Source organism: Ctenopharyngodon idella, chromosome 17 (assembly GCF_019924925.1).
Source record: "Ctenopharyngodon idella isolate HZGC_01 chromosome 17, HZGC01, whole genome shotgun sequence".
NCBI classification, from domain to species: domain Eukaryota; kingdom Metazoa; phylum Chordata; class Actinopteri; order Cypriniformes; family Xenocyprididae; genus Ctenopharyngodon; species Ctenopharyngodon idella.
This window is the reverse complement of record NC_067236.1, coordinates 28,435,067-28,449,065: the sequence shown is the minus strand read 5'-3', so window position 1 is coordinate 28,449,065 and position 13,999 is coordinate 28,435,067. Positions and strand designations below refer to the sequence as shown.

Genomic DNA, 13,999 nt, shown 5'->3' with positions numbered 1-13,999 from the left:
TATGAACTCGTAGACTCAAATGGCAGTATCCACAGCCTTGCACACAGACAGAAACTCCATATATTGTGGGGAAAAAAAAATAAAAAATACACATAATATTTTCTAGATGCTGTGGTAAGGAAATCAATAGCAACACTGCAGTTCTAGCCCATTCTAATTGCATTTCAAGTCAGGGATGTTGGGCTACTGTCTACTGTTTTACAAGGACCAACAGCGCTCTCTAATGGACATTTTAAAAAGGACAGCCTCTCCGAGAGTTGGTGAACCACATCAACTACCTCGTTTCCTTTCACTGTCTCAGAAGATTACAAAAGGGTATCAGGTTCAGACAGGCCCTCAAAAGAAGCACTGCTTCAGCTGCTTCTGTGATCCATCAAAGCACTTTCTGTCTTCAGAGCTGTAATACAAAGGATTAGCAATCATATCAATATGATGGTGCTTTTCTTGATTCTGACCAGCTGCCACATGAGAAAACAAAATAAAAAATGTACCATAGTAACCATAGTTTCAGCCAAATTAATAGTCTGTTTACTGTTTGAAGGACAGAACAAGATGGATTTTACAATAGCAACAATAGTATTTTGGTGGAAACTATTGCCATAGTATATTTTTGTAAGTGTTGTATCACTCCTATAAGACATAAAATCCGCACACACACACACACACACACACAAAGAATTTAAATAAATAAATAAATTACAAAATGTATTCTTTTTAAAGAAAATAAGACAAAATACTGATTAAAAACAGGATATTTTGCAACAAATAACAAAATAAAAAAATTATTAGGATTATTAGGATTATCTTTCTTGAAATACTATACAAACTAAACAATGTAAATCCTTCAAACAAATAAATAAATAAATAAGGGACAGTAAAGAGATTTCATGTAAACACCTGACACCTAAAGTATTCAGGCCAAGACTTGAAATCTTTTTTGAGATCTGCTTACTTCATAATCTTCCTACATACAACCAAAATTGAGGAAAACTGCTCATCATGGAGTCTCGTGAACTTGCTATAACGGTCGCCATGCCAACGTGTTCAGTACACAGATGAACTGTTGTTTTCAACTCGTGTTTCTTCTGCCAATGGCTTGTTAAGTCGTCCTTTTCCCGTTTAAAAATAGAATAATTTTGAATAATATGGCGGCTTGTTTGGTGCCGGATTTTCCAGCTGTAAGGATTGCCTTAGAACATTTGGGCGAGTTAGGTAAGAAACTTTCTTTGTAAGGGGGTTAAAAGTCTTTTTAAACACACAATTTCATACGCCAACTAGTGGCAAATTCTAGAATCGCTTCGATCACACCATTTTCAATAAGCCCTATGCCATTATATGTATATTAAGAATCGCTTTCTAATTTATCTGTGAAATGATATAGATGCATTGACACCTTACAGATAAACGACTGAGGGAAGAAGGTGTTTCATTTAGTCAAGAAGCAAGTCATCACCTGAGAGAGACAGCTGAAGCCATTAAAGAGCTGGTATTTGCTAGTATTTACACTTAACTGAATCATCATCATCTAAAACTGATTCATTCTTTACTGTTGGTTTCAGAAATAGGGCTAAATATGAATATTCAGTACATATTCGATGTGTAATTTCTGTTATGCAGCAGCCTACTTTTTCATGTCTTGTAATCGTTCTTAACATAATAATATAAATGATTAAATTCATAATTTTTAAGAGATGGAATTCATATCCAATGTTTTCTTTTGTCACAAGTCAACAGGGGTGAATTCAAATAATTGAATGACTAGTTTGAGTGATGTTGCCATTTTGAGTGCCATCCACTGTATACCTTCTAACATGAAAAAAATGGAAAATTTCTTAATAAATATTCTGTAGGTGTTTCTTCCTTTCTCTAATCAAAGTGCTTTAAACAAAACAAATAATATTGAGGTAATCAATCAAACCTCAATATCATTTTCCATCCTGTTAAAGTTTAACATTACCAAATTCAGATGATAATTCATGACAGGAATGATCAATGTATGTGTTGATATCACTATGGCAATCTTATTTAGGAATCTTCTAGAAAAACAGCACATGAGAAACTTGAGGTTGAAACCATTGAGACGAGCAAGCTTCGACATCAAACAGTTAACCTACAGGATGATATCAAGAGTGAAATATCAGGTGAGTTCATCCACAAATCTTTGGAAACCTGATGAATCTATGAAATAAAGTCTGTGCCATCTCTGGCAACAACTCATGGTGAGAGATGGGAAACTGCTCAGGTAACATCCTAAAGTTGTTTGTTGTTTGTTTTTGAAGCTTGTGTAACTGCAGCTAGAGAAGTCAATGCTGCAGAGTTGAATCGACTTCAAACTGAGCTGAAATCTGTAGTAGATGACATACAATCCATGGAGGAGAAGCAACAACTCCTTGAACAAGAAAATGCTGTTCTGTTGTGAGTATTTAAACATGTTGACCCATGGGGATCATGGCAAATGTAGTTCACGTTATTATTTGTACCATTAAGCTACACCATACTAATTAAAGCTGAAGTGTGTACATTTCTTTCAACATTAACTTTCTTGTCAAAGCAACAGGTGTGTTCGACTTCGGCTGTGGCTGGATGTAATCTATCTGTGAGATTTACCATTTGCAGTCGGGGATGAGTTGAAAACAGAGAAATGAAGTTTGAGATATTCTGCTTCCCATAGTGGCGCTTGCACAGTGTTTGCGTACTCTATCACAAATGTAGTGGATCAAATGCGATATTTGTCAAATACACAGCCGTTTCAGATGTTTTCATGAAGCAAGAGAAACACTGTTTATTCAGTAATTTATACTGCTTAATACAGTGCCTTACATAGAATAAAGTTCAACATAAGCCTGTACTATTTAAAGTCCCCCTGCAATCAAAATGTAAGTTTTTTAGCTTTTAGTATGAATATGTTGGCCTTAAGGTTATGAATAAGCTGGTGTGTTCCAAAACAAAGACAAAATTTGCATTTAGGAGATATAAGCAATCAAAACTTATGCTGTGTTCGAAATCCCCCCCTATTCACTATTCCCTACATTACTCCACTAATATAGTCCACTTGAAGGAGTGAATGAAACGAGTGAGTGAATTCGGGCGCTGAGTGCGCCGGAAGGGATGCCGATTTCGCATAGTTAGTGCTGCTGTTTAATAATCTTTTGAAACGTAGCAAACTGGCAGCTCCAGTAGTAATGAATATTTATGTTGAACTCTGCCATGGAAATTAGCATGTACAAACCTTAATTAAACGATTCAATGATCAATTAAAAAGGAATTTATACCTGTATGATATTCTTGACCAGCGCAGTTTGGAAAATGGATGGATGATTGATTCAGCTGCGGACGCCATCTTCTGGCGAGACGTGGGAATTCATTCAGTGTGCGACTCTTTCAGTAAATTATGGGTATTCTCTAGCCGTTGAGCATGCATGGGTTGTACACTCATTATTGCGGTGCATTGTGGGATTGAATGAGTGCACTCAACATCATCCACTATGGTTTCGGACACCACTACAAATGTCTGTCCCCTCAAATAGTGCCCTTTTTAAGGGTATAGGGGGCCATTTCAGGCACAGCCTTACAGCCTCTCACTTACACTAAAATGGTTCACGGATTTTCATGACATCAACGTGGACTTCAGCTTCTCATCAAATCTTCTGTCCAATCAAATGCTCTCTAGAATCGGATATCCTGCCCCCTCCTACACTATAAACAGACGCTTAAGCTGCAGCTGAATTCGGTCATTTGTTCACACATTTACTGGTTTCTGTATGGTGAATGGCACATAGTGCACTATATAGAGGATAGGAAACGATAAGAGAGTGTAAATATGCTTTCCATTGACGCGATTGAAGTCCGTTTTCGCCCTGTCTACCTGTTTCAATGGAAATTACGTCAACACAGTGAATAAAGCTGCCTTTCCAAGGCACTTCAGTGGGCCTTTAAATACCAATAAAATGGGTCTATATATTTGTATCAGTTTTATTTTGATAAACATGATACAATATAACATTGTGGTTACATGAAAAGAGTTTTTACTGTTACAAAAACAGAAATCTGTGAGCATCAGCTGAGCTGAATGTATCAGAGTGAACACAAAACACGTGATAGTTGCCATCAGTCAATCCGGCCAATCATGATCAGCTGCGTTGTCCTCAGAGCTCATGCAGCCATTACTTTGATCGTATATATATGTCACAGTCATGTGGCGTCTGAGCCGTCTTAGAGGGATAGTTCTCTCAAATATTTCCTCAAATTCGCTCAGATAGTTTCTAGTTAACCAAAGAGTTGATGGGCCCCATTGACTTCCATAGTAAGGGGAAAAAAATATGGAAGTCATTGGAGCCCATCAACTGTTTGGTTACTGACATTCTTCAAAATATCTTCTTTTGTGATTAGCAAAAGAAAAAAATTCATACAGGTTTGGAACAACTTCAGGGTGAGTAAATGATGACAGAATTTTAATTTTTGGGTGAACTATCCCTTTAAATCAGACGAAATTTCTAACCAGCATGCACTGCTTCAAGTCAGACAACGATCGGTCTACACAGCGCCACATCAAGTCGAACACACCTAAGGGCGTGAGTTCAAGGAGGGGCTATCTTTTTTGTCTGACCAATGGAAAACATTTGAGAAACCTATTTGAAAACAGTCATTATTTTTGCAATTCGGTTTGGCGATGTAGAAATTACACACTTAAGCATTAAAAACTCACAAACAAATGATAAAATGCATGTTTACGTCTTCCTCTTGTCATTATATTTCAGTCGGGAGAAAGAAAACATTAAAGGAAACTATGAAGATGCTGTTGATCAGATGAATCAGCAGCTGTCAAAGAAAGCTGGTTCACAGATACTGCTTACAGAAAAACAGAATAAGATCCAATCACTGAAGGACAAAACTGCCCAGGTGGAAACTGCCCAACAGGACCTAAAAGAAAACATGATTCAGAAGAGGAAAACATTTACTGAAAGCAAACGCGCTGTGGGAAAGGAGGTAGATTTTTTCAAATGGTATAGATTTTCACTCAAAAGCTGTGATTTAAATCATATTTTCCCTCTTTAGATTGAGAAAACTGTTCTTAAGATGAAAGAACAAAGAAAAATCAATGCAGAAACACGCAGGGAGATGGATATCATTGCATCAGAACTCCAAGACAAAGAGGAAACGGTCATACAGTGTGAAAAAGTAAGCATCTACGCACAATAAAATGTCAAAACAATATTAAAATAATGTTGCCATGGGATTATTTGTACTGCCTGCATAATTCATTCATCTGGTTTCAGAATATCTCCCAGTTGGAGAAAAACATCGCTAGACTGACTGCATCTAAAATAAAGTGCAAAGAATGGCTTCATGAGGAGATCAGTAAGACAGAAGAACTTGATCGAGAAAAGTAACTTGCACTGCAAAACAGTTGTCTCTTTCTGTTTTCTTCACCTCTGGTCAACAGAAATCAGCTTTGTTATATATAACCAACAGGGAGCTTCTTGAGCGAGAACAGCTTGAATTGGCAGAAGCATTTGAACAGAAAGTTCAGGCCATTCAGGAGCAGATGATAGTAGTAAGTAGAGGCAGACATATTTGTGAAACTCCTGACACTAAACGAATGGCTGCTATGTGTTTAATGCACTCTTTTCGGAAGGGATCAAAACCCTCAAATCTCAGTCTTTAGATGTCAGATCTGAAGCATCGATTTCCTGCCTCTGGCAGGTCCCGCTGAGCAGCCATCACATTGAGCTTTTAAAATGCTTTCCTTCAAAGACACAATGTGCATAGATGACCTTTAATACAGCCGAGTGCTGGGCTGCCCTTAGATGTTATATAGTTCAAGCAGTCAATAGGTGTGCGCCTGGTCTGGATATATGAACATCCATCTGTCTAACCATCTATCTTATACCTCTAATCTATCTATCTAATACCTACCTACCTAGCTTGCGGTATACGATGATACTGGTTATGCAAGGTATAAGAGACTGTCAGTGTACTATTTTTAACTAAAACTTTCATTAATTGAAATAAAGCTTAAATAAAATAAAATATAAATATTAGATGTAAAAAACTTAAAGGAACACTCCACTTTTTTTGAAAATAGGCTCATTTTCCAACTCCCCTAGAGTTAAACAGTTGAGTTTTACCATTTTCGAATCCATTCAGCCGATCTCCGGGACTGGCGGTACCACTTTTAGCATAGCTTAGCATAGTTCATTGAATCTGATTAGACCGTTAGCATCTCGCTCAAAAATGACCAAAGAGTTTCGATATTTTTCCTATTTAAAACTTGACTCTTCTGTAGTTACATCGTGCACAAAGACCGACGGAAAATGAAAAGTTGCGATTTTCTAGGCCGATATGGTTAGGAACTATACTCTCATTCTGGTGTAATAATCAAGGAAATTTGCTGCCATACCATGGGTGCAGCAGGCGCAATGATATTACGCAGCGCCTGTGACCCCCTGGTGCCTTGCAACCATGGAGACATTTGTGAGAGACGCTGCGCAATATCATTAGGGATCGGCTGAATGGATTCGAAAATGGTAAAACTCAACTGTTTAACTCTAGGGGAGTTGGAAAATGAGCCTATTTTCAAAAAAAGTGGAGTGTTCCTTCAAAGATAAAAAATTATATTTGAAATGTTGCCCTAATTTGCAACTGAAATAAAATAAGTGACTAAGTACTAAAATTACAAAAATAAAAATAAAGCTAAATAGAAATTAAAAAAAAAAACTAAAAAGACAAAAGCATGTAACAAAATTACTAAAACTTAAAAAAATTAAAATTGAAAATATAAAAATACAAACAAATTCAAAATATTAATAAACACTATAATAGTATATAAACAATACTAAAACAACATTGTTGTTTGTGAATTGAGACCTTGTGACCTGGAATTCATGCTGGTTTATGCAGGATTTCTGTCTCTGCTGTTTACGTTCACAGACATAACCGACTGTGTTTATGTGAACTTTGTGTGTTTTTGACATGACCTTGTGTATTTGACAGATTAAACACAATAAGACATGAAAGAGAAGTTATTTTAATACTCACGGGATGTGCTGTCTGACAGCCAGCTTTCTGTGCGTGTGCTTCAGATGTGTGCTCAGAAAACGATAAATTAGAAGTTTAAACTGATATAGATTTAAAACACATACAGTGTTTTAAACACTTTAATCAAACCAAGCAGATGTTTTGTTAGTATTTGGCAGAGTATCCGATGCAGGCAGGAGATGTTGCAGGAAGTGCTTTCCTGGAAAGGGGGTGTGGAGCAGCAACTCATTTGCATTTAAAGACACATGCACAAAAACAGCATGTTTTTGCATGCACTCAAAAATGGGTAAAATAAATGATCTGTGAGGTATTTTGAGCTGAAACTTCACAGACACATTCTGGGGATATTAAATATACACCTTATTGATGATGCTTACTATGTACAGGCAAGCAGATAAACTCTGAATATAAATGCAAAACACAGTTTCTCGAAAACCATTATAAAGAAAACCATCTGTTCGTTGTGTTCATATACTGGGCTCATCTGCTTGTATGCATCATCAATAAGGTGTATACTGAATTTGATCTCTGTTTTAGTACATTAAGGCACTTTACTGTAAGTGTTTTTCACGTTAAGCGTTTTAAAATGTCCCATTGTATTTAGTGATTGAAATACTGCAGCAGGTGCTGTACTGTATATGGATCACAAGTGCCCAAAACTTTTTGCTAACATTTGTTTTCTTCTTCTTCTTTTGAGATGGAAAATTGACAGACCTGTGCTGTAGTTCTTTGTATGTTCTGCCCTCCAGGTCTCTGTGCTAGTCATGGGCCTATTAATAGTTGGCTAAAATGAAGAGTTTGCAACTCTTTACCAACAAATGTTCCTTACCAAAGTATCAGAATTACGCAGGCATTATAGCACACAGTGACAGAAGACGTCACCTTGACATGAACTATAGTGGGTTACACAACATGTGTGTCTAAAGCATGTAAGTGAACAAAACACTGCAATCTAGTCACATTTAGAAGCCAGGCCTTTATCAGAATGACTGAACACTTGATTTTCAAAGAGTGACCTCTATTTGGTGTTGTTAGGTTTGGAGAACAACCTTATTTCACTTTTTATTTTAATTTTCAGTTATATATAATTTTCTTTTAATAAAACAATCTGAATAGGATGTTTTTTTTTTACTGTATTACAGTAATAAAACAGACATTTTAGTGGTGGGTGCTTGATTGTCGTGCAAAAAATATATTCATATTATTTTAATATAATATTTTTCATGTATAATTATATTATATATTATATTTTTTTATATATATTATGTAATATAATAGATCTTCAGTTCTTGTGGTGACTTGAACTGCCAATCTAAGCCATCTGTAAAGAGCAGAGTGAAATTTTTAACCTGGGTCTGAGGCACAGTAAGGAGATGTGATTTCTCCTCAGATTGAAAATGAGATAAAGGAAGAACAGAAAGTGAAAAGTGCTCTGTCAGAGCCCCACGCTAAACTGTCAGACATCTTCAACACTCAGAGGAAAAAGGAAGATGACATGATTGCTGAAAAACACAGTCTGTCCAAACGGTACATTTGTCTCTTTAGTACTCTTTCTTCTTTGCTTCATCATGGTGACTACCTTCAAATGTATTTAAAATGATCATTTTGTTTCAGGTTAGAGGAGAATAAACGGAGACATGATGAAGACATTATATCCATTGCCAAATGTAGATTTGAAATCAAAAACATGAAAGAAGAGATGAGACAGCTTCATGACGCTAACATGTACGGCCCTGTCTTTTGTTTTATGGTTTTGTCTTACTACATACAAATAAATTCTTTCATACCTTTATTTGAATGGTTGTCTCTTAGAATCAGTGCAGATATGTTCAGAAAAACTCTGGAGGAACTGGAAGGTCAATTGGCCAAACAGAACATGAGCAGGTCTGTATAACATTTTATTTTAATATTACTTATAATGTTTTATATATATATATATATATATATACATATACTTCACATATACTTACACCGTGTCTACACCGGACGCAAGCAGCGCAACACGATGCGTCAAAAGACAATAGAACCCATAATAATCCGTGATATTGTCTATACTGGATGCGGCACGGAGCGATGCGACAAATTCCCAACAGTAAAGGGATTCCAACAGTCGTCTTGTCGCGTTCAATGCTAATTTTAATAATCTTATTTCTGCTTCTTTTTCGCCTGTGTTTTGATCCAGACATTCTCTACTCTTTCCAAAAATGTGTAATAGTGCCCCCTACCACATAACAGCAAAAACATGGATTGCCGGAAAATTCCGTCAATGGCGGGGAAAGAGTTAACATGGTTATTGTTATGACATTAACATTTTTGTACCCAGGGCAGCAATTGAAGCTGAGAGAGAGAAAATATGTCAATCTCTGAAAACTCTTAAAGAGGAACATGAGGAGTATGTAAGGGAGATGAATGCATCCATCGAACAAACAGAGAAGAGATATGGAGAGCTTCTCGAGGAGGTCTGACAGAATCACTAGTCAGTAATGGTGGCAATACAAAGAGACATCACTCTATCTAAGACATGTTGTTGTTTTTGTAGGAGAAGAAACTGCAAGACCATATATTATTGAATTCAGTGATAAAGGATCTTACAGAAGAGCTGGCCAACACTGAAGAAGAGGGGAAACAAATGGAAATGAACTACCAGTCTGAAATTCTACAGCTTACTGTACAAGAGAAAATCCATTTTCATATACTTATTATAAGCTTAATAAAACATTTTTTGGTTTAGCCAAGCATGCATAACTGCATCTGCAAACTAAAAATGTATGTCTTGTGATTCTAAAGAGGGATTCAGAATCAATCGCTCAAACTCATTTGGAGAAAGAACAGGAGCTCAAGGCCCAGGAGTCGATTTTAGAGACAGTGGAGTCTCAGTTAGACACTGAGCATTTTAAACATCAGACTTTAAAGAACCAAATAACAGGTACAGGCTTCATTTCTATTCTTCTCATGTAGCTCAACACTGCACTGAAGTGTGGAGTCATGAACTGGCCACCTGTTGTTTCAGCTAGTGTTGTGTTTCAAATGTCAGTTTCTTTATGAGATATTATTTACAATACTGGGTTGTTTTATTGTAAAATATTGAAATGAGAAAGAATAGAGATTATCAAAGCACAGTAAACTGATGTTTTGAGGGTTTTGCATTGTCAAATTCAATGGCGATTGTAGGTAAACTCAGATGTTTTTGTAAGGATTTTGTGTTTTCTCTCTTTACCAGAGTTGGAAACCCAAAAAGAACATCTTGAGCTCTCTATTCAGGAGGTCACAAAGCAGACTGCGGCTCTCCTACAGCCAAAGGTTAATATTTATTCAGCATTGCATTTTTCCCAATTGTGTTCTAAATTACCTGATGGTTTTAGGCTATGTCTACATTAATCCGGATAGATTTGAAAACAGCTGTTTTGCTTCAAAACTCTCCCTGTCCACTCTAGCGTCAAAAGTTTCTTGTCCACACTGATACTGCATACAAATATGCCTACTATGCCTTTCATACTATATAGTAGCGATGCAACTGACACACCTTGTCACATGACAATGACAACATGGCGGATATAGTATGTCCGAATTTCACTGTCACATTCATACTATATAGAATGTCCTTTTTAAACGGTTGTGAAAAGTGCATTTTTTTACACACAAACTGACCTCCAACCGCAACTTTCAGACGCCATCTTTATTTTTTAGCTCAACTGTCACACAGGACTGTGGGATAGCAAAGTCAGTGAAGGATACATTATTAAGACGCAGCCAGTAAAGTTTTCATGCTGTTCTTCTGCCATGATCACATTATTAGCAGAATATCTCATCTCTTACTGGTGCGTTCAGGACACACTCAATCGCCACTCCATGTATGGTCTAAAATGCAGTTGCCCTCATGATTTCCCGCAGGAGAGCAATTGAGGGTACATTTTCTGTCATCTTTGCAGAAATGTAATATAAAGATTGTACAAAGAAACATGTATCTTTAGCAACACTGTGAAAGTGAATAGCACATAGCAGGCACATGCTGGTATAAACAGAGATATCTATGGGTGTGCGTCTCATGACTAAACACATAGTTGTTTTCAGATACCTCTGTTTTCACACTACAATGCCATTTTCAAATTTATCCACTTGGAAAAGCATCTTCAATTAAAGCTGCAAGCAGCATTGAAAGGGCCCTCACACCTGGGGCCACCGCCACCCGGTGGCCTTAGGAAAACAGTGAACAGTGGGTGACATGCATTTAAGCGGGTAAATATAGGATAAATATGGCAAAGTCATTTTGATGTGCCGCACTTCCTGCTGCCAGCGGGTGGTGCTTTAACTATAACTGAATATTGCCATGTAGATGTCTTCAGGCCAGGACTATTATCAAAAATTTGAAGTTTGGAGTAGATCGGACATTGTTACAACAACTTCCTGTTTCGTGGCGTTTATCGCAAACATTAGCACATAGCCAAGTGTTGCATGATTTAATGTGTTTTTAGTATGTTTGATACTTCGTGGCATATTGAAATGTGTTTCTGTGAGTGAATTACAGTTTAAAGCATGCCATTTCCTGTTGCCTGCAGGTGGCGCTATGACTGTAACTAAATATTGGCATGTAGATGTGTTCAGGCCAGGACTCTAATAAAGCATGAAGTTTGGGGCAGATCGGACATTGTATGCCTGAGTTACAACAACTTCCTGTTTCATGGAGAAACATCTAATTTTGTCAGGCCGCCACGGACACACACTTCAGTGAAAACTCAAGATCTTCGCAATTTAATGTTGCAAAGGCCTTTAGATTAGATTGACTAAATATGATGTTTATCTGATAAAATCTCTAGGAGGAGTTCGTTAAAGTACAACATCTGGAAATGGCAAAAACTGTAAAAATTTTGCAGAGAAAATTCAAAATATCTCACTTCCTGTTCGGTTTACAGATTTTGCTCTCACTGACTTTTTCTGAAGTATTGGGCTGTTACATGTGTCTACCGAATTTCATACCTGTATGTGAAACGTAGCGCGAAGGGTGCTTAATTGAAATTTTTTTGTAGGTTGCGCTATCGAGCCATTTTGCCACACCTAATTCTGAAACCCATATCAGACGTAAATTTTCACCACTTCTGACGCGTGTGCAAAGTTTCACACCATCGGTGTTTGGGCCCTAAAAAGCTGAGTTTTCTCAGGACAAAAACAGCATCTCAGTATATGGAAGGCTAAAACATAGAGGACATAGAAAAAAAAATACATTTTCAAATGTATCCAGATTAGTGTATGGATTACTAGACATAGCCTTAAGAGTCTATTTGTATGTTTGCTGCCATGTAGGATGATTTGAAGAAAGAGTTGATGACATCGAGGGCCAAGCATATGGAGATGTTAACTGCTAACGCTGCAGACATCAGTGCAGTCGAAAAAAGCATCTATGAGAACAGGGTCATGCTTGAGCAAGTTACGATGGAAAACAGTCGTCTGCTTGTGGTGAAAACTCACACTAATCAGTACAGTCACATTAGCACATTGCTTGAGATGTTTTTCAGCAGTGCTTTCTAACATCTCTGTACTTGCAGTACATTGAACAAATGAGGGAGGAAATATTGGATGCAGAGAAAGACAAGGAAAGATATATGCAGGAGGCCAAGTGGATGACAGAGGAAACACAGTCCTTCTTTAGTAAGTCTTTTGGCAACCACTTACATTTTGAAGTATTGTGCTCTTAGTATAATGATCCAGAACAAATCATGTCTCTTTTCTATCCCCAGAGTGTCTAATAGACAGCTGGACCACAGATATGGTGCTTACTGAGGTACAAGCAAAAAGTCTTTTCTGACCTTGATGTTTTGATAAACTTTATCAAGTTACTTTACAATAAATGAACTAATCAGAACTCTTTTATATTAGGAATCTGCAGATCAAGACCAGAAGATAGTGGAGAACATATACAGTCTCATATTAAGGATTCAGGAAAGAAAACATCACATCGGTGACATCAACAACAGGCTGGAGAAAGAGTTAGTGGGCATAAGTTCCTTGTTAGAGAAGCCAAACTAGAAAAGTCAGGAAATAAACACTTATACTTTACATTAATATGGAACAGCATTTCCACTATTTCCAATATCCTCTGACATATAAAATATGTTACAGAGATTTCAATCTTTAAGAGCAACTTCTAGCTGATTTTTAGAACAGTCTTACTAGAAACATTTTTATAATGATTATAGAAAGTTTGGTAATTAGGTTTAATTTTTAGCATTAGTAAAAATGACTTTTCTGCACATTAGGTAACATGAACTTACAATGAGCAAAATATTATTTTACAGCATGTATGTCGTTACAAAACCGTAAGACTTTTGTTCATCTTCTAAACTCAAATTAAGTTTTTTTTATGAACTCTTTTTAATGAAATCTGAGAGCTTTCTGTTCCTCCATTGACAGCCTACACAACTGCCACTTTCGAGCACCACAAAGGTCGCAAACACATCATTAATTTTATGAAGCAAAAAAAAAAATGTTTGGGCAAAAACAAACAAAAAAACAAACAAATATAATTTACCACTTTACTTACAAAACATTAATCTCCAACGTGCGTTCACACAACAACGTCTGCTCTCGCGTCAACACGTCGTGGTACACTCGTGAATGTACGTTGGAGATTAATATTTTGTAAATAAAGTGGTAAATTATGTTTTTACTTCATTAAAGGGTTAGTTCACCCAAAAATGAAAATTCTGTCATTAATTACTCGCCCTCATGTTGTTCCACACCCGTAAGACCTTCGTTCGTCTTCGGAACACAAATTAAGATATTTTTGATAAAATCCGATAGCTCAGTGAGGCCTGCAGTGCCAGCAATAACACTCCCTTTTTCAATGCCCAGAAAGCTACTAAAAACATATTTAAAACAGTTCATGTGACTACAGTGGTTCAACTTTAATATTATAAAGCGACGAGAATACTTGTGCGCCAAAAATAACAAAATAGCGACTTTATTC

General features: G+C 36.8%; 1 protein-coding gene across 1 annotated transcript; it reads left to right on the top strand.

Moving 5' to 3' along the window:
• The first annotated feature begins 1,068 nt into the window (after positions 1-1,068).
• ccdc175 (coiled-coil domain containing 175) lies at positions 1,069-13,095 on the top strand. Its single transcript, XM_051868258.1, has 19 exons — positions 1,069-1,212; positions 1,401-1,486; positions 2,030-2,141; positions 2,280-2,415; positions 4,758-4,986; positions 5,056-5,178; positions 5,277-5,386; positions 5,473-5,554; positions 8,429-8,565; positions 8,653-8,763; positions 8,851-8,922; positions 9,362-9,497; positions 9,578-9,706; positions 9,826-9,964; positions 10,259-10,338; positions 12,337-12,489; positions 12,579-12,681; positions 12,771-12,814; positions 12,910-13,095. Exons 1-19 carry the CDS (start codon positions 1,146-1,148, stop codon positions 13,057-13,059), a joined length of 2,199 nt encoding a protein of 732 aa, XP_051724218.1. The 5' UTR covers positions 1,069-1,145; the 3' UTR covers positions 13,060-13,095.
• Positions 13,096-13,999: the final 904 nt, after the last annotated feature.